The 27,139-nt window shown below is 41.4% G+C and overlaps 1 protein-coding gene across 10 annotated transcripts in view; it reads right to left on the bottom strand.

Annotated features, from left to right (window-relative positions):
• ABCC9 (ATP binding cassette subfamily C member 9) overlaps positions 1–27,139 on the bottom strand; it is a 68,968-nt gene that overhangs the window by 38,721 nt on the left and 3,108 nt on the right. For 9 of the 10 annotated variants that reach the window (XM_018083639.2, XM_018083643.2, XM_018083637.2 and 6 more), the window contains exons 2-14: positions 23,575–23,669; positions 21,968–22,133; positions 19,975–20,116; positions 19,489–19,610; positions 18,361–18,527; positions 16,887–17,129; positions 12,557–12,751; positions 9,610–9,774; positions 7,844–7,999; positions 5,752–5,886; positions 4,339–4,501; positions 3,683–3,723; positions 2,668–2,810 (exon numbers count right to left, since the gene is read on the bottom strand). In XM_018083639.2, coding sequence (XP_017939128.1) covers positions 2,668–2,810; positions 3,683–3,723; positions 4,339–4,501; positions 5,752–5,886; positions 7,844–7,999; positions 9,610–9,774; positions 12,557–12,751; positions 16,887–17,129; positions 18,361–18,527; positions 19,489–19,610; positions 19,975–20,116; positions 21,968–22,112 — 1,817 coding nt within the window. In that variant the 5' untranslated portion in view covers positions 22,113–22,133; positions 23,575–23,669. The remainder of the gene's footprint in view (positions 1–2,667; positions 2,811–3,682; positions 3,724–4,338; positions 4,502–5,751; positions 5,887–7,843; positions 8,000–9,609; positions 9,775–12,556; positions 12,752–16,886; positions 17,130–18,360; positions 18,528–19,488; positions 19,611–19,974; positions 20,117–21,967; positions 22,134–23,574; positions 23,670–27,139) is intronic. The other variant, XM_018083638.2, reaches the window with a different exon arrangement.

Here is a 27,139-nt window from a genome sequence, read left to right as displayed (position 1 = left end):
AGTTTCCGTTAGTGTATTCCCATTTTTGTGCAGCAGCATTTATCAGAAATGTTCCAAAAGAAGCTCATGGGATACTTTCAGTTTCCTCTCAGTCTATCTGCCACCCTGATGGCAAATGAAAATTTATGCATGTGGAAGAAGGACAGATGAAAATAATCAAACATTGTGCTGGTGGCCGGGAACAAAGAGCAGGGCTGGTCATGTGGGTGCCAAGGGAGCTCCGTGGGAATGGTTTCCATCTCTTCTGGGCCTTTCTCATGCCTACACACAGTCAGGGTGCATAAATGAGTCATCCACCCACCTACACCCCCTGGAAATGCCAGTGCAGTATGTGCAGCTGACACAGCTTCTGCAGGGATGAACAAAGTCACTCACTGATCATGGTGAAGCTCTGTGACTTTGCAAAAACTTAAATCAAGGTGTGTTGGGTCAGAGACCGAGAAAGAAGGAGGACATATGCCTTCAGATCAGTGATTTGAACATTAATCTGAAAATGGGAAAGCAGTCCTGTCTCAAGGCCCACCTGCACATTTCAGGTTAAATTATCAATATGTGTTTGAGCAGCCACAGAGATGCTGGTTAGCAAGAAAGCACTGCTAGTGTCATTATTTCCTCCTGACAGTATTCCTGTTTCTACCTCCTCTTTTGAAAGGAAGATTCATGTGTCTAACCCCTGTGTCAGAATTCCAGTCTTACATAAGGGCACCAAGCAAGAATTTATTTTCTTGTGGAAGATAAGAGACCTTGCTCTGATCCCGTGCCCAAGAAAGAAAACATCAACCCTTACTTCGAATCTGAATGAAGTACCCTCAAAAGTTTTCAAGGCACTAGAACTGCTCTTGAACATGAAATTCTGACCAAAGTATAAGCACTTAATCATAAAACAAATGAGCACATACTCCTCTGATTGAGGACAGTGCCATGGAGTGGCCAAGCACACATTTTTCATTCTTCGCTTGGGGGACATGATGTTCATGGGAGAAAGATGTTAGGAAACGAGTTTGCCAAAGGATACAGTTTGTTTTGGCAAATATGGTCTCTAAACAGTGTCCTGAGGAGTGGCCAGCAGTGTTAAGGAAAATGTACACACCATTTTGATATTAGGGCTCTGCTAAACATCGTACAGAGATGTAGAGGCTTGGATGATTTATAGAGGAGCCTTGAGATTTTCCACTACTCAGAAATCCTTTTCAACCTAGGGAAAATGTCTCATGTGGCCCTGCTGCTGCTTTGATAAAAATAAACTCTGTTTAATTATTTTTGTTTTTTGAAGTCAGTGTGGTGCTGGCAAAGGGCAGCTGTGGAGCCTGAAGTCCCTTTGACTGCTATTTGTCATTATTGCTGCCCACCAAAAAGAGTCAGTGACAGCAGCAATGCAACACCTTGCCAACGTGCCTCAGCCTTGGCACGAGGGAATGATGTTTCTGGGTGGGAAGGTTAGTTCTGCCCTCACATCCTGCTAGTGCTTGGCATCTGACACATTGCTGCCAGTCAGGTGTCAGTTTGTGCCCCCTGGGACATCTTGGCAGTGTGTAGGTCTGCATAACTGCCCTGTGACCAAGACTCTGTCCATACAGGCCACTGGCACCAGCAGCCAAAACCCTGAAATTTGACTTCCTACCAACCAGCTCCCTCGAGATTAAGTGCTTTATAGCCCAGCATAAGGAAGCTGTTCTGTTGGGTTATTTTACAGAAATAAATGCCTGGAACATATCAGGCAGGACATTGCCAAATTCTCACTGAAAGCCCAGCGCACCCTTTGTGGAGGTAGAGTCGCTCTTTCTTGCCTCAGCAGGGCCAGTCTTCCTAAAGAGCTTCACAGCAGTCTCTCTCATCTCCCTCTGTACAGATAAGAGCCCAGAAAGTACTAGATGAGAGTGATGGTGAGTGGCCACACTGTGAGCAGAGGAGCATTTCCCAAGGAAGAACAGTGCAGCTCTAAATCTGAATTGCCAAAGGTAGTGAAATCATAAAAAGAATGGATCATTTTTAATCATAGAATCATAGAATGGTTTGGGTTGGAAGGGACTTTAAAGATCATCCAGTCCTACCTCCTGCCATGGGCAGGGACACCTCCCACTAGCCCAGGGTGCTCAGAGCCCCATCCAACCTGGCCTTGACACTTCAGGGATGGGGCGCCACAGTCTTTTTCTGGGCAAAACCTGGGCGCAGGGCCTCCCCACCCTTCACAGGGAGACAATTTCTCCCTAATATCCAATCTAAACCTCCTCTCTGTCAGTGTGAAGCCATTCCCCCTTGTCCTGTCACTCCAGGCCCTTGGAAATAGTCCCTCTCCATCTTCCTTTTGGACTCCCTTCAGGTCCTGGAAGGCCACAATTATGTTGCCCCAAAGTTTCTCTTCTCCAGGCTGAACAATCCCAACTCTCGCAGCCTTTCCCCATACCAGAGGTGCCCCATCTGATCCCCTTGGTGGTCTCCTCTGGACTTGCTCCAACAGCTCAGTGGCTTTCCTTTGCTGTTTCTTCGCATCATGCAGTAAAATGAACTGTTTACTCTGATTTCTCTCACATCTTTGAACACCTGAGTCCTGCACCTTAACTCTCTTCCAACGCGAGCAGGCAGAGACAACCCTTTCCTCCAGCACCTTCCCTGATGTATTACCCAACTGGGTGTTCATGAGTCGGTGAGAACAGAAGGACCACTTACCTTACAATAGCTTTGACTGCAAAACGAACCACGGTGGAGAGCAGGAACAGGGGTGTGACCAGGATGTGGAACAGAGACAGGGATGCGAAGGCCTGGGCGGGCTGCAGGGGCTTGTCGTTGGTGTAGGCATAGGTCACAAAGGTCTGTCACACCAGGGAAAGAGCAGGTCAGGACAAGGGCTCTCCAAAAAGAGGGGCAAGGACAGCAAGCAAAATATTTTTCTCAATTAAGGCTAATAACTATATACCTCAGTTTACTGGGGATCACAGTAAACTGAAGAGAAAGGTGTCTTCTCCTAAAGTGAAATAGATTTTAAACCCTTGCCCATGGTTTCAAGAGGTTTACATATTTAAGAATGAAAAAAAATTTCATTGTTCCATCTGGCGTTGTAAGTGACTTCAGGCCTCAGAGGAAACACATAACTCGGAAAAATCAGTAAGAATCCAACAAATCTTATGGGTCCAGAACTCTGGATATGTTTCCACCAGTTCTGGTACCCACTCTCACTGTACTCTCAGTAATGCCCTCAAAATGTGGTCTGTGAAAAACCCACACTTACTGGCATGTCACAGTTCCTCTAGTGCTTGAGGCTGAGATTTAAACCTGGCCAGAGCACAAGCAAAACTTATTTGTCCTTAAACTGCAGAGTACTCTTTCCTGCAAACTGACATGATTGCTTATAATGCACTTAATGTTCAAGAGACAAGCAAAACCATTCAAAATCCCTTCAGAAAAAGAGCTTTTCAAAATGGGTCACCTTTCAAGTTGCAATGATTTTTTTTCTTTCTTTCTGATGGTAAAAAATTATATTTCTTTTTGGTTTTAACAATCCACACTCTGGGAATGGACACTTCCAGTGTCATCCTCTCCTACAGTCAGCAGGGCACATTAACTCACCTGCTGGTTTTATGAGGAATAGGTGCTACAATAACAATGGTGTCCATTCTTTTTTTACACCCCCCTCTCCTTTTCTCCACCTTTTATAAGGAAAAGTGAAAAACAAACCATATCTTACTGCGAGAACAGCTGCTATTGGTATGGCTGCATTCATAAAAACTGGGAAGGAAAAACAAAATAGGCATTAGATTATATGAAATAAGAAAAAAAAACAATTTTACAGTAAGGGTATGACACCAGAAGAATCCATTTTCTTGGATTTCCAGTTCAAGTAATTAAAACTCCCAAAGGAAAGTACTCTGCAGGAAGAAACTTCCTTCCATGGTAGTCAGAGATCTTAAACACACTAACAAATAAACCAGGGAATTCTCTCATCTGTATATTTCAGTAAACTCAGAGAAAAAATATTATGTGCACAAATATTACGCAACACAACTAAAACATTACCCTCTCAGCTCTTTTCCATTACACAAAACACAATTTCTTTCAGACACTAATTTGTCTTTGCTGCAATCAGATCTGCTAATATATAATGTCATAATGAAGGTAGCAGAAAATTTACTACAAAAATAAATCAACAAGATATACTCTACCTTTTCAAGCTTCTGTCTTATATATATATATCATGCCTTTTTATTTTAATCACATCACACACAAAAACGTGTCACAGACACAGCTGGGTTTTGCTTTAGTTGAAGTCAGGAGGAATGTTGACATCCTGAAGATCCTGAAGAACAGGATCCATTTCCAGGCACCACAAATAAAGTTACTTACTAGAGAGAGACGTGTGAAGTGCAAAGGTTTTGAGACTGGTGAGTTCCTTCATCCTCGTTTCTTCCACGCTCGTACAGAATATGTGCTCCCAGGCATACAGCTTTAATAACTTAATGCCTTTTAGTATCTCATTGGTTTTCTTTAATCTCTCAGTAGAATAGTCCTTCATTTCAAAAGAAAACCAGGATAAGAAATAGATAACAGGTCTGTAGTCTTAGTGAGAATGCTCTTTCCCCTTCATTTCTCTTGGAAAATTCATCAAAAAAGCTTAATTTTGTTTGTTCGTGATTTTCTACAGGTGCCATACTGAGAAAAACAATACAAAATTCCATGTTCTTTGGAGATATTAAAATGGTTACAGCCATGAGGGGAAATTAAGTGAGCCTGATCTGAAAAGAAAAATAACCCAAAGGATCCCAACCCTTCAAACAGTGGGTGAGACTCAGGGAGGGAGATTACTGTGCCAACAGTGTCCATAACAATAGATAGAAGAATATATGTGTGTACTTGCTGCACAAGATTCATTCTGGGATCCAAACAGACCAGTCATGCAAACAGGTGAATTATTTATTGATATATTTAGCTAATCGTCCCTCACCAGAAAGCAGTAATCATAAGGTTGGTAAAATCATAAATTTTGGTAAAATCATAATCCAAAAGCTGTTACGAATCAGAGTAAGTCAGAAAACAGCAGTAAGAAAGATTCAGACTATTCCTGAAATTATGCAAAGATAAATCCTCTGTACAATTTGTACAGGTTGTACAAACTGGCACAACTTAACAGGACTGAAGCCTGCAGGAGATCAGATCCATGTATGTATAATTTGCTCACTGAATATTGAGACAAAAAGGATCTCTAAATATTTGGCATCTTAAACATCAAAGGCTGACTTAAAAAGTTCAAGGATCACGACTATAAAGTTAAAAATTAGACAAAGTACCAGAAAACATTTCCAACTGCTGAATTAAATCAGACAGCAAAACAAACTAGCAACACTGAAGAATGCAAAATAGACATTAATGCAGCAGTGCCAGCTGATTTGTAGAGAATACCAAAGCTTGGGGTGAGAGCAGAAAGTCTGTTGTACACATTCTTTAATATTTCCTGCTATAATTTATCAGTCATTTGTACTCTTTGCTAGCATCCCACGAAATACAATGTCTGAATGTGGGAATAATACCCTTCTATGGAGCTGAATTCAGACAAAATTGTGCTAGTTGTGTTAAAAATACTCTTTGCAGGGAAGGCAGGTCAAGGCCCACACACTTTATTTGAGAGTCTCTTCTGACAAATGTGAGGAAGGGAGAGCCACTGAGCCACGGAGAAACAGAGGAACCATGGGACTAAGGGATGTTCACTAACTACAGGTTCTCAGTCCTGGACCACAAATGTCACTGAAATCATTTACTTACAAGGGTGCTCTTCTGAGCCTCAGCCAACTTTGTAGCTATGAAATACTGTATTGGAGCTAAGAGCACGATGACTGCAGCACCAACCAAGGCACTCACTCCCAGCAAGTTGTAGAGTAGGATCACACCCATTATTATCTGTCAAGAAAAAAAACCAACATAGGAGGGGAAAAAGTAGATTTCAATATGCCAGAACAGTACCAAGAAGACAAATATTTGTTCTTCTAATAAACATTTAAATGGTTCGTAGGAATGGGCTGAGCACACCCTTCAGAAGGTCACGTTTGGAAAGTGTGGGAAATAAACCCAGAAGCCTTTATTTTTGACATTAACTAAATAGTTTGTGTTACTGCCTGGTAGTTCTAATCCAGGCTGGGTTTCCACAGAGCTGAAGGAGCACTAAAATGATGGTGCTTGCCCCAAGGCATTTCGGAGAGTTACTGGCCTCGAGTCTTATTTACAGTAGAGCTCCTTGCATCACTCTGGGAGCACTCAAAGATCCTGGATCTTGGATCACAGCTGCATTCTGTCACAGTGGTCCTCCATCTAAGACAGGCACTGAAGTGTGAAGCAGATGTGCTGGAAGTGACACAACCTGAGCTTGTGCATCATTACCATCTGTAGGAAAACACCAACACACTGCCTTAGTCCTGCAAAGAGTGTGGGAACACTTCCCAAAAAGGCTAACCTGGGAATGGCTGTGATGCAACTACTGGGATTCTGGCTCCTGAGTTAATACAAGCTCTACTACTTAAGTATTTTTACTAAAAGCTCCACTTTGTGGTACAGAGATATCCTCAGTGACAAGAGGGCATACAGAACTACTTGCCTATCTCATTTTTATCTCTTAAATGAGTCCATTCTGTCTTTCAATCTCCCTTCTTGTTACACAATCAGAAATAAGAATCAGTACAGTTTAACATTTTCAAAGCAATATTCAGCTTTTCAGGCTTCTGTACAGCAAAATATCATACCCAGATGCCATTTTCTTAGGGAAAGGTTCCAGGCAGTAATTTGCACTTGGTGTAAACTGAAGCCCTTACTTGGGCCCTGATTCTGCAATGAATGTTTGCCTGGGGTATCAGGCTATAATTGATGGATGAACAATATATTTTCTAGGATTCACCCTGATCTTCATCAGGGTATGGCTAAATCTGATCACACTAGATGGATATAAGTTCAGTATTTGCTATAAGCAGGACAGTCCTATGACCTTTTCTAGAGTGGAAAAGTGCTCATAGTTAAGACAGGTTAGTTTCTTCCAACTCTTTTTTTTTTCCAAAAAATAGTCAATTGAGATATTAAAAGATTATAAAATACTTATAATAACAGTTGGTTCTATCTCTTTTTAAAATTTTTTAATGTCAGTGAGATCACCAACAGGTAAGGAGCGTGCCAAACTCACCCTAAGCTAAAATTATGAAATGCTACAGGAGTCCAAGTTTCATGGAAAACCAACATGTCTTAGTTTATTAAGGCATTTGGCATTTTTTAAGATTTCTTTCAGGCTAACAATTTTAACCTTTCCTTCCCACAGATCTGCCTGTATTTCTTTCCAAGCCTTGCTGAGGACCAGATGTGTACAGTAACTAAGCTTGTTTAGAGGGGAGCTCCTCTGAGCACTGTCAGTGCTGCTGTCAGTCACAGAGCAGGATTCAATTACTTTTTGTTCCTGCCACAAAACCCACTTAAAACTGGACTCTGCAAAGAGAAATAATCAGCCCTGTCAGATGCCTGTGCTGCTGCCATGTGGCAGAAGTAAAAGCAATGGCTTGTGTCAGCAGTGGAAGAAATATGAGCAGGGACAGCATTGCAGGTCAATCTTTTAAAGTCACAGATAACATCCATGACATGGAAATCCTGCTCAAAAAAAAAACCTCCCTCTCTCAAAAAAACCCTCTCTCTCTTCACTGGCCCTTAGAGAGACATCCTCCCAGCACTTGGAGTAGATGATGGACTGCATTCCTGCTTGTTAGTCTTCCTGGGAAATGGGCATGAAGACTAGGTTCCCCTCTGGAGTTTGTAGTAGTCTCACAGACTCTTCCCAACCAGGTTGGAGGACCCCTGAAATCAGGCCCTTTCTTTGATGCTCTACCTGAACAGGCATTGCCCACAGGTTGGGGCACAGGAACAAGAACCACATCAGTTGGTTTGTTTCTATGGCAACCAAGTTGTTGATTTGTCCCAGCGTCATCTCTCCCATGGACAAGTTGGATGTAGAAAGCCTCAGGATCTTATTATATATCATTGCCTGTAGGAAAGGAATAAAATGGAAGATATGAAAATGGTGTAATTATAAAACAACAGTGGCAGCAGGATGTTTCACACTGCAGCACCAGCCTTTGCCTAAGGCAGCCCTTCTCCCAGTCTCTCACCTGGGACAGAGAGAGAGGGAGACAGAGGGAGAGAAAGCACGAGAGAGAGAACTGACTTTTAAAAGCTCCAATTCCTCTCAAAAGATTTGCTGCTTAATTCAGACCTAAAATAGAACAAAATGACAACAAAACATTCAAAATTTAGGAGACTGGCCAAAGATATTTTTTTAATAAACATTTGGTGAGCCTGCTTTTCTGTGGCACTGTCTCTCAAAGAGATACTTGTTTCTGATAAGATGGTTAAACTGTGAAGTTTTGACTAGGGTGGGTATGGATTCCTTTGGCTTTCTCCCCTTTACCTGGCCATTTCTTTCCATAAAATTTGTAGGAGTTTAACAGGGTTTTAAATTAATCAGCGTTTATATCTACAAGACTTTTAAAGTCAAATGTTGTTAGCCCTGTTCACAGTTACAACCAAATATCAAATGCTGCAGCTCCAAGGAAGTTTTTTTAAAAATTTTGTCCACTTTGACTTTGTCCTTTGGCAATGTAGATCCTGTAAAAATAATCAGAGATGCCTACAGGCCACGGTGAATTACATCAGCTGCATAGCACAGAATATTCTGAGTTAGAACGGACCCACAAGGATCATGAAGTCCAACTCTAAAGTGAATGACCTGTACAGGATAGATCCCACAGCCTTGGTGTTATGTGCACCAGCTGAGCTAATATGCTCCTAAAAGTCTCCATTTTGGCAAGTGGGAGTCACAAAAACACGAGAAAATAACCGGGTACTCTTTCTTCTCCAAGTCTGTACCACCTTATCCTGGGAGAAGGCAGAACACATTTGAAACAGCTCCATCGGCCCCAGTGGGCACAAAAGAAGCAGCTTCCACGCTGGGCTGATATTCCCAGGGTCAGTTACATCTGGCAAAACATCAGCTCCTGCTCCTGCTGCCTGTGGAGTCTGGTCTGGGAGAGCCCTGCTACAACCCACCCACGTGCTGAGCCGGAGCTGCTGGCTCCAGTCCATAAACACACTGTCACAGGGGGTTAATGGATGCTGGGTTTACAGACACAGCTCTGCAGATGAATCACTCCCACCCCATCCCACAGGGCTCTGTGCAAAAGGGCATAAATATCCAGCCTCACCACTCAGGGCACATGGACAAGGTTCCCATAAAACGAAGATGCTTTGCAGATGACTCTGCTCACGGCCAGCAGAGGCTAACTCGTAAGGGAATGAGCAAAGCAGGGCCAAAATGACACTGCTTACATCTTTCCTCATCTGCAAAGATGTGTTCTTACACGCACAGAGTGAGTGTTGAACTTCTACAGGTTAGTTTTTTAGCAGAAGGAATTGCTGCCAACAGTTTGGCTGCGTCGGTGATGCTGCTTTGCCCAGCTTTCTGTGTAAAAACACAGCCTGTACCATCCCTCAAACCATCATTAACTCAGCCTTCAGATAAAGAACAAGACAGATGAAATGGAAGCACAGAGCTGGAGCTGTTGTTAGGGAGTTTTTTGGCAGAACATCTTTGCTCACCAGCAAGGCACCTCGCAGGTTGATGCCAGTTTCTGTGGTCACATAGTAGGATGCCTGCAGGAATGTCCTCTGCAAGATAAGGGCCAGGAAGAGAAGGACTGCCAACACATAGACATTCCTGAGGAATTCTTCTGAGGAAAGATAGGAGTTGGATGGATCCTTCACCTGAAAGAAAGGAAAAAATTATTCAAGTGCCCTAGGAGGGATTGTGTTTTCTTGAGAAACTGGGAACAAGGAAATTCAGTCATTGCACTAAAATAAAAAATATTGATGGTATTATGGGAAAGTTATAGAAATCAGATTTCTCACTGTCCTAGATGTCAAAATTAAATACTCCTCTCATGTTCCAAAGACTTAGGATCTCAACTTTTAGCAGTTCTAAAATGATCTGGTTTTAGCAGAAAAGTGACAGTAAGTTCACCACGTCTGCCTTGTCTTTAGTTTCTCCATCAAATTCTGGTGATTTGGAGCATAGAAATGCTACTCAGTACAAAAAAAAAGCTCATTCCACTTGTGCCACAAAGGAAATATTTTTATTATATGGGATTAGTTATATTGCATATTATAGAAACAGTTCCTTCCAGAATTAAAGTCTAGGATACCTGTGAATTCTGAATAAAACAATGCTGGTAATCTCCACAAAATGAGGTTCAGATGCCTCAAGAGGGCAGAGAGAAAATGTTGTTTAAATCACTTTATTTGTTTTCATTTCCTAGTTTTTGTGTTCACTGTTCTGCTCTGTTTAAGGCAGAAAAGGAAACAAATGTACCAAAATACTGCAAGAGGGACTGTCCCTTTGGTATTTCCGATCCAGCTGGAAGCAGGATGTACTGGAATTCTTAGGGAGATTTAAAAAAAAAAAAAAAAAAAGAAAAAGAAAGAGGAGGAAAAAGCCTGTTTTACTGAAATACCCAGCCTGATTTTGAGATGAAAATTTTGGGCAATATAGGAAAGCAAACCCCTTGCCCAAGACTCTTTGAAACAAGGGTTGTTTAAGTGCCTGATTGGTCAGATAAATATATTTGAAAACTCTTCACATTCTGCTGCATCAAACCTCCCCATGTTTTCATAGTGGAGTTATCAATAATAAAATAACATTTGTAAATATATTTTTTTTCAATGTATGTAGAGTTCTCAGGAATTAAAGCAGAATAAGCATAAAACTAAACTTGTTCACATTAATTCAAACTAGAGAGAAATTAAAGCAGAAATGGGTAATAGGAAGAAAGACCACGAGAAAGTTTATCAAAATCCATAAATTAAAGGCAAATGTATTCTGAAATGTAGCCAAGAGAAATAGTGACTGTCACCAAGCCAGACCCTTGGAGTGGTTTCAAGATTTCCAGTGATTCCAATCTTCCCTTTAGTCAATGTTGATTAAAACTTTAAGAAACCCACAACTGAAACCACTGCACTGAAGAGCAGAAAAGATAAATGAAGCAGACAAGATATAGATTCCTAACTCTGAGATCCAGAAGTTATTTTCAAGCTTAAATACCTTGTTTGTTCAACACACACACAAAAAAAACATTTTTGAAGGCAAAACATGCACTTTGCCTTCTGACTTTGTGGCTCAAGTCCAGCATGTGCAGGTTCAAGGATGACAAAGAGCTTTATTTGATAAGCTGTACAATTAAACTCTCCTTCAGAGCAATGAAAGTCTAAAGCCAGACTGAGTCCATCAGTCAAGAAGATTAATGTCAGGAGGGAGCAGCCAAGAAAAAGATATTTGGATAGTGATGATGGTCAAATACTTTATCTGGAGGGGAAAATGTTGTTTCATTACATACCTATCTGCTCATTCAAATACAAATTACTGGCTTCATAAAGTGTATGGAGAAATTTCTGTTATCAGGAGACACATGTAGGAAAATTTCTTCCTCATGTCTTCTCTGCTGTCAGTCAGTAAAACAACTTTACCTGTATTTTTCTCTAATTAAATAAATTCTTTTTCTTATGATAGAAAATGTTCTGAATCAGAGGCTTGTTCAGTGCTTAGAAGTGATCTCTGAAAGTTCAGTCTCAGTGAAACTTGAAATGAGCTGTATTCCAGTGTCTTTAGTGAATTTTTACTGTCAAGAAAGTCATTGAATAAAGTGAATGCTTTTCAATTTCTCACATGTGCCAACTCATTTCATCACTGCAACCAGTGGTATAATCAGTCACAAACAGGGACTGACTCCTCTCAGCTTCCCAGTGAAAAACAGATTTCAGAGAGCTCAAACCTGTCAGTGAACTACAAACTGAGAAATGGAGAGAGAGAAATTAAGAGAGAGAAATTAAGGAAAATTCTCAGGTTGATCCTTGCTGGATGGATCACTGAGGCACCACCAGTGGCTGTCCTGCCTGGAACAAAGAGGGACACTTGAAGAGGAGCAGAAAAATTGTTCCTTCTCCCCAGAACTGCTGGGATGACTCCATCAAGAGGCAGACAGCTGGGAAACCTGAGGGAATGGCCTGAAGTTGTGTCAGGGAGGCTTAGGTTGGATATTAGAAAAAGGTTCTTCCCCCAGAGGGTGGTTGGGCACTGAACAGGCTCCCCAGGGCAGTGGGCACAGCCCCAAGGCTGCCAGAGCTCCAGGAGGGTTTGGGATGATCCTCTGGGGCACAGGGGGTGACTCTGGGGATGGTCCTGTGCAGGGCTGAGGGTTGGATTTGATGATCTTTGTGAGTCCCATCCCACTCAGCATATTCTGGGATTCTGGGATTCTGTGAAACTGGGGGAAGCCTCCACTACCTATGTTCCATTCCACTACTCTGGTTTTGAACTTGACTGTCTCTCACAAAAAAAAAAAAAAAAAAAAAAAAAAAAGAAAAAACAACTCAATTTGCTCAGAAGAAAACATGAAATAACACAGTGCCAATCATAAAAGCCAGGTGTATCAAACACCCGACATGAATCCAGAACTAAACTACCCAAGCCTTTCAACCCGTGCTGTCAGGTTACCTTTTCTGTTGTGTTTGTGTTGTTGGTTGTGTTCTGGAAGCCCTGGACAATGCCAGAAATGCACAGTGGCCCAGCAAAGCCCAGCAAATCGGCCAAGTACCGGAAGGTGCTGCTGAGCAGGATCGGTCGTCCAAAAGCACTGTACATGGCCAGCCATATGGAGGGGCTCCTGTTGGGCTGCTCTTCCACTTTTTTCTGGAAAACAAAGAAATAGGTATCAACACATTAAGAAGAAGCCTCCCCGGCTTTATATGGCAACATCCTGGATGCCCAAGTGGTTCCTGAAAGGTGAGGTAGCAAACATGTTGGAGATACCAATGGATTTCAGACATTCTTCACAGCAAATTCAAGCTCTACCCCCTCTTTGTGACTGTGGTTTCTCATCTCTACATCCGACTCCTTTTCTGAACCTGTGGGCATGGGAATGCAAGCACAGATTAATAGTCCTGGCAGGCAGCCACTGCTCCTTGTCTCACTTGCACTCAGGGAAAAGTTTGACCTTCCAGCCCCTTGCTCATGCAGGTAATCCTCATTTCACAGTGGCTGTGGGACCACCTGGTCCAGTGAAGGCTTCTGGTGTGACAAAGGGATTGAAGGAAAAATACATGGACAGACGCCTGCAAGAATACAGTTTAATTAAATTTATCTGGACTTTTTTTTTCTCGTCCCTTGGATGCCCTCCAGGAAGACACACTTCAGCTGATCACTCATTACCATGCCCGACAAGATGAGAGTAACAGACCCAGGTGGGAGGCAAGACTGAATCAACTAAGGGTACTTTCTAGCCTTCAGTTCTGTGAATTTACACGGTATCTCAACTCTTGCCCTAAAACACCAGCCAGCAGATCTCTCTTTGCCTACTCAGAGGAGTTCTGATGCTTCTGAACTCCTTTCAATCTAACAAAGAACTCTACTGAACAGACCCGTGGTCTGCCGAGTGCTTTCCTTTCAATTCAGGCAGCAGCTTTTGACACTCTAGAAAGGCATCTGTCATTTTTCAAGTAGCACAGATGCCTGCAAGTTGTAAGCCAAGCCAAGCCCTTCTGAGCATTCACAGAGACATTTTAAGCACAGACCAGGAACAAGCACCCCCAGCCCAGCAAAGTCACCAAGTAAAGCAAGTGTGCCTGGAATTGCCTGGATGCCTCCTGGGTTTTTTCCTCTTTTCTTGGTTTTTCCTTCACTGCCACTTCAACAATGCCATGGAATACGTGTGTGGTGCCAAAAATGTCCAGGTGGACCAGATGGCTGCTAGGGATTGGGCCAAAAAGCTTGGTAAGGAGAAACAAGCAGCATGGGGACAAACCAGGGCCAACATTTCAGAAAGGGGTCAGAATGAAACTGCTGTTTCTGAGGAGGGAAAGAGCACAAGGGCCTCGTGCCCTTTGCCCACATCTGCTGCCTAGTGGGTTTTGAGCTTAAGTGCACTAAAGGGACTGCTGTCACCCTCCTCAGAGAAATTATTGTCATTTTAGCAGCTTGATAGGAGCTAAGATAAATTATTGGGAAAACACAGCTCCCATCTTTTGGGAAAAAAAATTGTCATACTATCCTGGTCATTCAGTTAACAGTAAATTTGGTAAATGGCAATAGTAATCCTTGTTTCTGTAACAATTTAATAGCCATTTTCACTGCTACTACAGCTCACACATTTGTCATCACCACATGAAATCTAGTTACTTTTCATTGGAAAAAATACTAATTCAATCAAGTTATCTAATAATCTCTGCTGCTAAACACTGTTATCTCTTCCTTTTTTAATCAGCACATCATATTAACTGAAGTATCTAATGGGGAGAGGGGACAAAAAGTGAATTTTTCTTCTAATCATAAGCTCTTTTCCAGAATGGTTCTTGAGAGTTATGGGCTTGCAGTACAGGATGTGTGTTGTATGTGCCAGCCCGACCCTTTATTTAGTTGCTGAAGGATGATCTGTCAATCACCACTCATTACAGATCAACTGTGCATCTGTTTGTTTAAATTTGCAGGGATTATTTTTGTTAGAGTAGTCAGTAGCATTTGTTGTTGTGTTAATTACCCAGGATGGGTTGCTCTTCTCAGCTGTGGGACTTGATTAGATTTTCCTTGCCTTTGTCACCTTCCTTTCAAACCCCTGTGATGTTCTCTACCCCGGGTGCTCAGCAGTCCAAACAGGGACAGTAAGACAGAGCCTGCTGGTAAATCAAGTCACCTGCAAGGTGTGCCTCAGTAAACATGGAAATCTGACTGTTCCCACAGTTCTGGAGCTGACAGAGTAATCCTGGTGCTGTAGGGCAATGTTCTGCCTCTGTGATTTCTAGCTGACAAACTTTTTTCTTCCTTTTTTTTTTCCTTAACAGGCAACATCCATCACAGCACAAGAATAGCAGGCATAGGGAACTAATGGTCCTTGACTTTGCTTTTGCTGTTACACTCCCAAAAGAAAAACTTTCTACTGACCATCAGGACAGAAACCAAATGTAATATCAATGTGCTAAATCTATTTTCACATGTGTGATGTATGATGCATTAGTATGTGGTTTGAAACATCTACACTGCTTGGATAGGAACTGAAACAGAAGCCAAGCAGCAACAGAAACAGGGTCACTTTTTTGGGGGGGGGTAATTATGTGAGAATTTATTAAATTATTTTTATTTTCATAGCACGCAGAAGAGATAGCAAGACAATGTCATGTGAGCTATCTCAAAGGCATTTTGCAATGTAGAATACTCGAGGTCGTGTTCACTGTCTTTCATCGAGGTGTGATAAGAAGGGTTTGGGGAGGAACAGAAGCTTTCCTTCTGCAGGGCCACGGAGCACAGCTGAGCTCAGCTGTCTCCAGGCACAGGCAGGGGTAACCCCACTTAATCCAGAGGATGGTGGGGGGCTGCCGTCCCTTCCAGCAGAAGATTAGTGTAAGATACACACTGGCAGCAGAGACAGTGACAGATCATCTCTCCCAGACTGCAGACCACGCTCTAACCTGAAGAATTTTCCTAATGATGTGGCTGTTTCTGGCCCATCCATGCACAGGCCAGCACATACCCACCCAGGGATAAACTGCAGTGAGTTCCACTGCCTGGATCCTTGGATTTGCTTTAGCCACATGGTTTACTTTAACTTTATCTGCAAAGAACCAGTTTACTTTAGGGTTACAGCATGTTTTCCAATATTAGCACAAGTGTGATAGCTGTGGTAATCTCAATATTTTGGACAACTCCAGAACCCAAAATATCTGATGTAAGGCAACACTAGAAACACAGGTGAGTGTAACTGCATGGGGCACATTTATGAAAGTCTTCCTTGGTGTATGACACACACCAAGGGAAGATAGACATCAAAAATTTGTGCTCTTGCACACAAGCAATAGCACATTCAACTTGAATTTTGGCCTCTGAACTGCATATTTGTGCAGGCACAGACAGTATCTGCAGATGTAAATGAGCCACAGGAATTGTCCTGTCATTAAGAATGGCCCAGAGACTCAGGTCCTCAGGGCATGGAGGTGCCTAAGACTCTTTGGCCTCTTTAAATAGGATTTAGGCACCTTAAGGAGCTGGCCTAAGGAATGCACTTCTCCCTTGCTGAGAAAAGCTCAGTTCCAATGGCTCAGTAGCTTTCTGCTTAAAGCAGAAGGATCTTGATCTGTAGTCTCTACTCTCTGTAATGACTGTCTGCAAAAGGGAAGAGAAGCAACTTATATCCTTTAAAATATAAACAATTGTACTGATTATAGGGCACAGAAAGGAGCCTGCAGCTCCCTGCTGGGAGAAGAGAGCTGCCTAAATACATCCAGAAGTTCCTCTGGGAAGTCCTTCTCTCCCCAGTGAGTTTTCCCAACCATGCTTTCTCTGCTGGGTCTGGCTGGGATGGAGTTAATTTTCTTCATGCAGTGCTGTGCTTGACATTGGTGACTAAAGCACTGCTAAGACACCAGTGTTTTGGCTATTCTTGATGTGTGGTTTTGGCTATTTCTCCTTCTGGAGGAAAAAAAGTGAAGATGAGTGTTTCCAGCTGATACTATGGACAGAATGTCTTCCAATTTAAGATGCTGTTTGGAGTAGCTCAGATTTAAACAAAGCTTTCACTTTTACAATCCAGCAAGCAATCATTCTGTTGTGGTTTTAGTTTCCAGTTGCACTCAATCTGGCAACTCCTTCCTGCTATAAATTCGCTTAAAACCAAACAGCAACTGTTGGATTGGAACCTCCCATGCCAAGTTTCACCTTGGAACAAACAGTCCTGAGTTAAAATTCCTGAAACTAGAATTTCATAAAAGCTGAAAAAAAAAATTCAGAGTGACACTTCACGTTTCCAAGGCCAAACAGTGACAGGAACATCTGTGGTTACCTTTTGTTCCTCGTATGCTTCTTTGAGACAGACGTAATTTGTCAGTGCTCTCATGGCAATTGGGAGCTTTCCAATGGCCTTCAGGTCCACAGGTTTCTTGTGAGCAGATATAATGAGAGTATTCATCCACCAGTAAGTGGCCTTTGAGAGCAAATTGACAAAAGGCTGCAGAAACCTCACCCCCAGATCCTGCAGATCCTCTGGGGGCTTCACTTTCTGAGGGTTCATGAAAAACACGTACCTCTGGAGAGGAGAAAGTAGACAACACCTGCTCAGAAATTATCTTATTAACAGTGATTTTTAGCAAAAATTTTGTACAGTACAACTACAATGTCAAAATTGCATTTAAGGGTACATTTACATTGAACTTAAATATGAATTTGCTTATAAATAGGAGCATTTCCATTTTGGCAAAACGCTGAGCAACATGGGATGTGAGCACAGCTCTGCAGCCTACCAGTACCACCTATCACCAGCTGAGCAACAACAAAAAAGTACTCTTGGGATATAATTACTTTAAATTATTGAGGGTAAGAATGTGTGCTGACTTATACATTCTCTACCTGAATAGTTGATCAGCATTAATGTAGCATGTGCTTCATACACACACACACACACACACACACCCTCCTTACATCCACAAATATGCATCTATCTATATAAATATATTCACCTTGTCTGTAGATATATAGAGATGTAGATATATAGAGATGGGTAGATAGATGGATAGATGGACAGATGGATAAAGAGATAGATAGATGGATGGGGAGATAGATAGATAGATAGATAGATAGATAGATAGATAGATAGATAGATAGATAGATGATAGATGGATAGATAGATGGATGGATAGATAGATGGATGGATAGATAGATGGATGGATAGATAGATAGATGATGGATGGATAGATAGATAGATAGATAGATGGATAGATAGATGGATGGATAGATAGATAGATGGATAGATAGATGGATGGATAGATAGATAGATGGATAGATAGATGGATGGATAGATAGATAGATGGATAGATAGATGGATGGATAGATAGATGGATGGATAGATAGATAGATGGATGGATAGATAGATAGATGGATGGGTGGATGGGTAGATAGATAGATGGATAGATAGATAAATACATGGATAGATGGATAGATAGAAAACTGGAGAGAGAGAGAGAGAGAGAGAGAGATGGATAGATGGATGGATAGATAGATAGATAGATAGATAGATAGATAGGTAGATAAATAGATAGATAGATGAACACAGTAACCCATACACACCAAGCCCAGGGGACACACCAAGGACATACATTTTAAAGACATGCCCACTGATCTCTATAGAATTAACAAAATATTTATGGCCAAGCTAAACTTGGGCCCAAACTTGACACAAACCAGAGTTACTGGGACTAAAGACCCACCTTCATCCCCATGATAGTGCTGATATTTTTGCAGACCCTGCTAAAGCCACGTACCCTGACTCTGATGACGTTGATCTCCACAGCCATGAGCAGCCCATAGAGGATCACCATGATTCCAGTGATGCAGAAACGCAGCTGAGAAAAGGGAACACCATCCTGGCAGTATCTGACAAGCTTGATGGTCTTGGTGACAAAGGCCATTATCCAGTAAAGGAAGAGAGCTGTAAAACAGGTGCACACTCATAGTGAAAAAAATATAAATATATATATGGGAACTTAACCACATTGGTGCCTCAGAAGTCTCAGCTTCCAAGCCCCATCCCTGGAAGCATTCAAGGACAGGTTGGATGGGATTCTAAGCAACCTGGTCTAGTGGAAGGTGTCCCTGCCCACGGTAGGGGTGTTGGAACAAGAAGCAGAAGTCTCATAAGTTAACAAACATCACATTGCCTCTTCGAAAAAGAAGGGTACATCCCAAGTGAGAATATGGAAATGTGCCCATTTTAAAAAAGACTTCATGGAGCTTAGTAATATCCTGAATCCTGGCTTGTGCCTGTCAACAGCTTGTTCAGGTCACTGAGTTACAGGTAATTTGGACAGTATGAATCTCTGTGAAACATTATCCTGCATTGTCTAGTCTGACCATCTCCTGACTGAGACAGCAGGCTGGATAATCTTGAAATCAACTGCAAAGGATGCTGAGAAACAACAGCATCTGCACAGGACAGTTCATGGTCAGATTAGTGTTAAAAGTGGCCTTTTGAAATAGTCCTTTTGAGTGAAGACAAGTTCTTCCTCAAAATAATGAACAGTGTTAAGAAATACCTAAAAGCTCGTGATAGAAATACAACAGTCATACAAGGCTTTCTCGTATGTGATAATTTTAAAAATAGTTCTCAGCATGTACTTCATGAAAGGTGCAGTAACTCCTATGATACTACTAGGTGGGAGAGCAGATATATTAATATTAATATTCTCATATGTTTCACCCTCCTCTTCAATCTACACAAGCTGACTTTGGCTAAACTACTAGGTCTTGTAGGAGTACATAAATATTAGACTTGAGTACATAAATATATAAAATTTATATATTTTATATATATAAAAAAATATTAGACTTAGACTTAGACTTAGATTTAGACTTAGACTTAGACTTAGACTTAGACTTAGACTTAGACTTACCCAGCAGTAACTTTGGAAAGTTAGATGTCTCAATATTATGGTAATAGACTATGGATACAGTGGCAGCCACAAATCCCATTATAGCTGGTAGAAAGAGATGGAGGTGGCGAGATTTCATTTGTCTGAAAATAAATCAGGCAGAAATCAGTGAATTTGATGCCTTTTCTCACCATTGTGTGAAACCATAGGTGTTCTGCTTATCTATTCAAGAGGAAAAACGTGACTTTCCTAGAGACAAAAAGGATTTTTTCCCCATGAGTGCTTTAACTTTTGTCAGTATTTACTTGCCACTATAGCATGAGAGGACAATAAGTGCTAAGAACAATCATCTTCATCCCATCAAAATCTGGATGGGTCACGAAATGATTCTATGATTTTTTTGGGAGGGAAAACCTCCTCATGCTTTACTATCCATCTGCTCACACGTTAAGACCACACATTAATGAATGCAATTAGCTTGATTGCACACCAAACTCTGCCACTTACGTGTCAGAAACTATTCCCTCTGCTATTTCACACACGTGCACGAACAGGAGGGTGAACGTCAGGATCCACCTCAGGTTGTGGCCGGGGAAGTGCAGCCAGGTATTGTGGTGGATCTGGACTTTGGAGCTTTGGCTTCCCCAGCCTGGGAAATGATGGTAGTGAAAGAGAAAGGTTATCACAGTGATAATCAGTGACTTTTCTATTCTAATCCATAGGTCACACTTTATATACATGTAACAATCAATAAAAACACCCTACAGGGCTATAGGGGCTGCTGTGACTGAAAAGATGAGGCAGGAGTGTCTCACTGGCCATGTAACTTCAATCTAACCCTGAAGACAATGGGACAACAGTCTTCCCACAGTTTCAATTAAAGAGAAGAAGTCCCTGGCCAAGAAAAATGATGAGAAAACAAAACAAACAAACAGAAAAACCATCTTAAGTGTCACCCTCAGACCAACAGATCTGAAGTGATGGCACAACATCACGTCTTTCCCAGTCACAGACAAGAGTGGGCAAAGTTTTCCACTGATATAAAATTTGCCTCCTCAAATTAAACCTCAAAGAGATACATTTACTTCAAACAAATAACATACAATTTAAGCTATTATGGGTTTTTTTTCCCATAACATTGTCAGAAAATAGAGGGGATTTTCAGTGGCTGCAATGCTATTTCGAAATTAATTGGCTGATACCTGTAAAAAAACTAAAGCAGCCACTCAATGCATAATCCAGAGTGTTGTAAAAGTTTCTCTCTGCCCTCAGACCTTGCATTGAGCTTCCATCAAACACTTCTGCAGAAAACCCCATCATTCAAGGGTGACTTGCTCTGATCTCAAAGAAAGAGCCAGCACTGACATGAAAATCCAGCACTGCTGGAAAGAGTTCTCCATAACCCTCATTTGGGTTTTTTCCCCCAGTCTTTAGTTATTAATTTGTTAAAAGCTTTTTCTTATTGCTTGCCTTATTATTTAATTAGTTTTCAGTCACTGGATTATGTTATATTAGGTTATAATATATTGCCTGCTACCAAGTGTTTTAGCTCACAGGTTCCTGTAGCCTATTATTCAGTCACTTTAGAGTCTTTTTGCATAAGAAAAACCCTTAAATTCCCAATTCAAGTATAGTCCCAAATTCAAATCTTCCTCGTGCAAGAAATGTATTCCTATGTACATATATGACACCAGGAAAGTGGCATGGAAGAACTGATGTGCCATTTCTCATGCAGTTGTCAGGAGAGTATCTATTTTCATAAATACTTAGTGCCTTTTGATGGTTATTCAAGTCTCTTTATCTCCTATGATCAGTTTGACAGCTCTGAAAACATCTTATATTGTATTTATTTCATGCCTGCAAATTAAATGGGATAAAGAGATAACTAGAGAAAAAAAAAGTGTCATTAGAGTACTAGTTTAGATAGGGTTTTTATACAAGAAAGCATGAGTTAGAGCTGTTCCACTGTCCTAAATTCCTCAAGGGGGATTTATCATTTCTTCTTTTCATTCCTGTGGGGGAAAAAAAAGAATTATCTCTATAGTTCTACTTTTGTTTACAAACGTTGGCAAAAAGAAGCAATTACTCAGTTCTAAAAATTTCCTACACTTGTCCTATCCTTAGTTCCAAGTTGCACATTTTAGATATTCTCTGAAATTCACATAACTTGAAGGGAATTCAGACCCACTGCCCTGGGTCTTCTAATGTCTAATAATAGCAATTTCAGTTCCGAGGAAAACTTCTACAGAGAGAAGTTTGGCTCCAATGCCTCTGGTTCTCATCCATCTCTTCACGCTGATTAGTTCATATTCATATCCAGAATGCCTGCATTTGAAGCTAATTGGCATCACATCCTCTGGGTGAAGCCATTCTGCCTCTTGTTGGTTTTTTTTTTAAATCAATAAATATAAAACACCCAACGGTTTCACCACAGGACGAGTAAAACCAGACCGAACACAAACCCGTGCTCAAGTGTTTGCAGGATCGTTGACTGACTCACCGATGAACAGGATTGGGAAGGTGATAAAGAGCAGGAAGACATGTGGAACCAGGTTGAGGGCATCCACGAAGCAGACGTTCCTCAGGACCCCAGCGCTGATGTTGTAGGCCGAGGCGTTGTCGTTCCCACAGAACGCGAGTCTCATCGCTCCCTCGGGGTCTGGATACTACAAAGAAAGAGAGATTTTTTGACTACCAAGAGTTCTAGCATTGCCTTTTCCTAAAGACCAAACAAACAGAATAAAGAGACAATGAACAACCCACGCAGTTGCATTTTGAAAGTTATTTTGGGCTACGTCGAGTATAGGCACGTTAGAATGAAGGCTGTGCTCATGAGACATTTGTATTTTGCTGATGTTGCTTATATTTATTTGTATCTACTATTTATAATAAGTGCTATTTTTAAATGAATTATGCCTTTTAGTATTCATTGTGTGCACAGATCTTCTCCCTGTGAGAATAAGGAAGTTTTGGATAAGAAGTATTTCCATTTCTCATAAGAAAACCCAAATGGACATAAGCTGACTCCTGTGTGTAAGTGCTTCCCTGGTGAACCAACATTGCCTGTGCAACGTCTCTAACCATTTGTTGCACCACATTCTGCTCTGGACCTTTGATATTTGTGATTTGACAGCTTTGCATTCGGTGATAATTTGTATTTCTTTGTTGTTGCACAGAGCAACAGCCACACACACGAGTCATTGGAGATGACTGACAAACTCTTACCCAAAGTAGGCAGCACTGAAGGTTGCACAGGCAGTAAATCAGCATTTGTGCTTGATCCTGCAAATCTTTATGCACGTGCTCAGACTCATCTAAGCAGTCCCTGACTACCATGATTTCTTAGAGATTATCTTTGTACACCAAGATAAGCTCATGTGTTCGTGCTTGCAGACCACAGTGTGACCAGTTTCTGGTTTTCATCAACCTGTGCATCTTTTATTTTTTCATTCCTCTCTATCAGAAGATGAAACAAGATTGAGACCAAAAATGTGTCCTTGCTCATTTCTTTGCCTGAGACTTATAAGGAGCAACACAGTGGTTAGGATTGGGTTATATAAACTCATTTACTCACATCATTCTCTTTTCTCAAATTTCACATGCTAAAATAAAAAGGATATATTTAATTCAGCAAAGCATACTTCTCCAACAACATTGGCATTAATGACAAACGAGTTTTGCTGAATCAGAACCAAATAGAGATGCAAAAAAGGCATGAATACAGTTTAAAAAAAATGTTAGTTAATGGGGAGAAAAAGTTTTCCTTCTTTCCTCAAATAGTTTAGATTAATTCTGTGAGCCTAGTTGCTTAAACAAGGTAAGCATAAACTACTCAAGTAGTCCCTTAGAGGGAGCATAAACATGCAGATCTTCAAAAGATACAGAATTCAAAGGTGCATTTTGAACCTCTGCTAAACCCCCTTTTCACTTTTAACTAACTTCTTGCTGGTTCTGAAAAGCATAATCCACATTGAAACACATCAGTGACACTTGTAAAGGAGTTTCTTTGAAAAGAATGTGAGAAATGCAGTTCCTTTCCCAAATATATCAGCAATTTATGGCTGAGATTTGCCAGAAGTAAAACATAACTTGCATGCATGTACTTACTGTGATGCAAAAGCTGATGAACAACCCACTCAATCTTCAGTAAAAACCATCTGTTAATAGTCCAGAACAATTTGATGCAGAGTTTGGCCCATTCTCTATAATGAATAGAGTGATATGACCACTATCATTCTATCATTTTATTTTTATATAAAAATACATTAATCAATAAATGAGACTAGCAACACAAAAGAAATATTATGTTAATATGAATTCTGTCTCAATTGGGGACTTATTAGCAAAAAAAATATGGAACTTTTCAAAAAGCTGCACAGAGATTGTGTGGGTTTAACTTGTAAAACTTGACATGTCTCCTTTAAGAGAAACCTAATGGTAATGATAATCTCTTGAAAATCAGAAGCCCTGTTTCCTCATTTTTATCGAAGGTCAGAAGTCCAAGGGAGTTCTGCTGGGAATTTTCCTCCCTTTCCCACAAAGAGGACTCTTTTCTGAGACAGAGTAAGTTGTGGTCTGGTGGTTGGAGTGGTACCGAAAGGCAGGAGAATCCTGGGTTCAAATGAGCACTGAATCACTGACTTCCAGTGTAGCTTTTGGCTTCTGGTCAAAATAAATCTGGGAGAAAGGATTGAAATCATGTCCCAGGGAAGCTAAGGGAATTGTTGGGGGTTTTTCACATTTTTCTGGAAGGGAAATGGAATATAGGCAGTAGGTGTTCCTGTGGAAGAAAGGACTATTAAATTCATGGAGAGTGTTATCTCCTAGCTAACAGTTTGTAGAGGTTTCCCATTACACCAACAACACACTCTTAAAATCAGTTGTCCTTTGCTGAGAAAAGAATCTGGTCCTCTTAGTTAATACTGATGTGTAGAGACAGTGCCCATCATACTGGTGATAATTTTCAAGAGTAGGTATGAGCACTTTATTCACAGTACTTTTGTTACATCTTCACTTCAAAAAGGAAGTAGAATTTAATTGTCTTCTGTTAAAATGAGACAAAAAATCAAGCCCAGGTTGGTTAGTTTGTAAAAAATCCCCCAGAAAATAAAAAAATATTGCTTTGCCAATGAAATGATAGAGGGTAATTGGCGATAAATTCCCAAGATTTTAAATCAGAAAACACTTCATCATTAATCAGCATACACAGTGACCATATTCATGGGACCTCTACAGGCTTAAAATCTGTCTAAACATTTTGGCCAGTGTTGTGATGCTGTGCTGACCCAATGCCTCATAAAATGCCAAATCATAAAGTGCACAACTTCCCCTTTTAGCAGCCCCCACCTCAGGACACACATCTACTACAGCAGGGCATTGATAGGGAACAGAGGAGATAAGAACTCAGGAAGCATTAACAGTCCAGTGACCCTTCCTTCCTCCCTGCCCTCCATCCTTTTGTGCATTCCCACTGTGCTGGGAATGAGCTGTGACTGGAAGTGCAGGACTCATGTTCTGCATCTGTTGGTGTACCCCAGCTTCCATAACACCTTCTAGTGCCTACACAGACAGGCTGCTGGCAGCTCCCTGTATCTTCAGGAGTGGTGTATGGAAACACACTGCAGCACAGAAGAGCTCCAAGAGATCCATCATTCCCTTCCCATCCATTTCTGGTACAGAAGGCAGATCTGTTAAACCCTCCACAGTTTTCTGACTCAAACCACTGGACCACCCTGTGTTTTTTGAAAACTTACAGACACAGGAGGCTCTGGAGATGCAGAGCTGCACAGACACATCACCCCAGGAATAAAGCATGTCATGCAGTTTGTACTTCCTGGCTCAAGCTGCCCAAATAGGTGAAATATATTGGATGAAATTTTACTGACATCTAAGGGATGAGGGAGAGTCCCATTTGGTTCAGAGCTGAAATTTGCCATTACTTTCTGCTGCATCAGGACGTGCTTCCAGAAGCTCATTTTCATCACCCTCAAGGTTTAACAAGCTGTGTTCATCTCCAAAGAAGGACAGAAAGAAAAACCCCGAAGGCAGAAGAGCAAATCCTTGATTTCTCTAGACAGTGCAGGGCACTTTGCAACAACGCTTTTGCAGCTCCACTGAAAAAAACAGGGGCTGGACCATGACAGGGTTTCAGATGCCACCACTCATCCAAGAGTGCAGCCTTCAGTCTTCTTCAAAGAAAAATTTGATAACATAATGGTAAAATTTCTCGTACCCACACTCAGATCCCATGCTTGGAAAGTTTGGTGTGACTACACAAGGACACATTCTCAGGGCTGTAAAGAGTGTGAGTAGCACGTTCAAAAGATTGAAAAGACTAATTTGAGAGTCTAAGTTGCATTTTCAAACAATATTTCAGTATTGGGTGTTCTTTAAAGAAAGAGATCTTTAATAATTCTAAGAATTATAAAGACTTTTAAAAGGCCTCAGCTATACTGGCTTTTAATGAGGTTTTGAAAGTCTTCACTCAAAAAACTGAGCCTGGAAATTAAGACAGTTTGAAAGACCAGGATTGCAGATACCAAATTAAAGGTAGAGCAAAAAGGCACTATTCCTTCCTCTTCTGTAAACCCATAAGATTTCATCTCATGAAATGAAATGAAAACGTGAAAAGGAAGAACAACAAATTTAGAAAAACTGAGGAATTGCAGTCGTGCTTACTGTTGTAACTCATCAAAAACTGCAGCTGGAAAGGAAGATGGAACACTTTCATGATTAAGCACTGGCCAAATTTGGCTCTCTTAATAAAAATTAAACTATTCTTCCATAATTTTAACTCTTTTATCGAGCCAGTGTTGGGCTTCAGTCAGAACTGGGTCTGTAGAGAGGTGAACTAGACCTTTAAAGGGGTGAATCTTGCCCATGTGCTGTTTGTTTCTCTCAGTGCTGAGCACTGTGCAAGTACATAACTAAACATATGGAAGACTTCTTATGTTTTTCCCAAGCACCAGTTGTTGATCACTGCCAAAGACAGAATGCTGACCACATGGAGCAGCAAAACCTGTAAAGAACAGCTGTGCTGGAGGTCTTTGAATTAGCCCTCAGCAGGTCAGAACACAGAGCTGACTCAAGGTTTCCCACCGTGCAGCCAAAGGTGATTTTCTCCTCACCAGTGATGAGGAGACAGGCTTTTTAGGCCACAGTAAGGATGCAGGGAAATATCAGAGGAAAAACAGGGCTGCAGAGGAGCACGAGGAGAAATTTGAAGAGATTTCTGTTGTCAAGGGTTGGAAGAGAAAAAGCAGTTACTGCTGCAACTCGGAGAGGGGATCACACTCCGTAGCAGCCCCTGCCCTCCCACACCTGCCAAGACCCTTTCCTTGGGAACACCAGCAGCAGCACAAGGCCAGCCTTCCTGGAACTGTGCTCAGGTGAATTAAGCAGCAAAGCCAGGTGGTTTTATCACCCTCAGCAGCCTGCTTCACGGCAGGCTCACAGTCCGGCACAGAGCCACGCAAATATTAGTTCAGCCTCAGAATTAACAGTCTTTATCCCCCTGCTGCCATTCCCAAAATAAGAAGCCCTGCTCACAGCAAGATTAACACCAGTGCTGAGCTGTTGAAGTTGCCATGCTTCAATTCCAAAGCTGGCTCATGCAGGACTGGCCCAAGGACCACAGGAACAAGGCATAACAGTGGAGAAATGTCCACTAGTT

This window comes from Manacus vitellinus, unplaced genomic scaffold (assembly GCF_001715985.3).
Source record: "Manacus vitellinus isolate BGI_N305 unplaced genomic scaffold, ASM171598v3 scaffold_66_pilon, whole genome shotgun sequence".
Lineage (NCBI taxonomy): Eukaryota > Metazoa > Chordata > Aves > Passeriformes > Pipridae > Manacus > Manacus vitellinus.
This window is presented reverse-complemented; position numbering and strand designations above follow the sequence as displayed.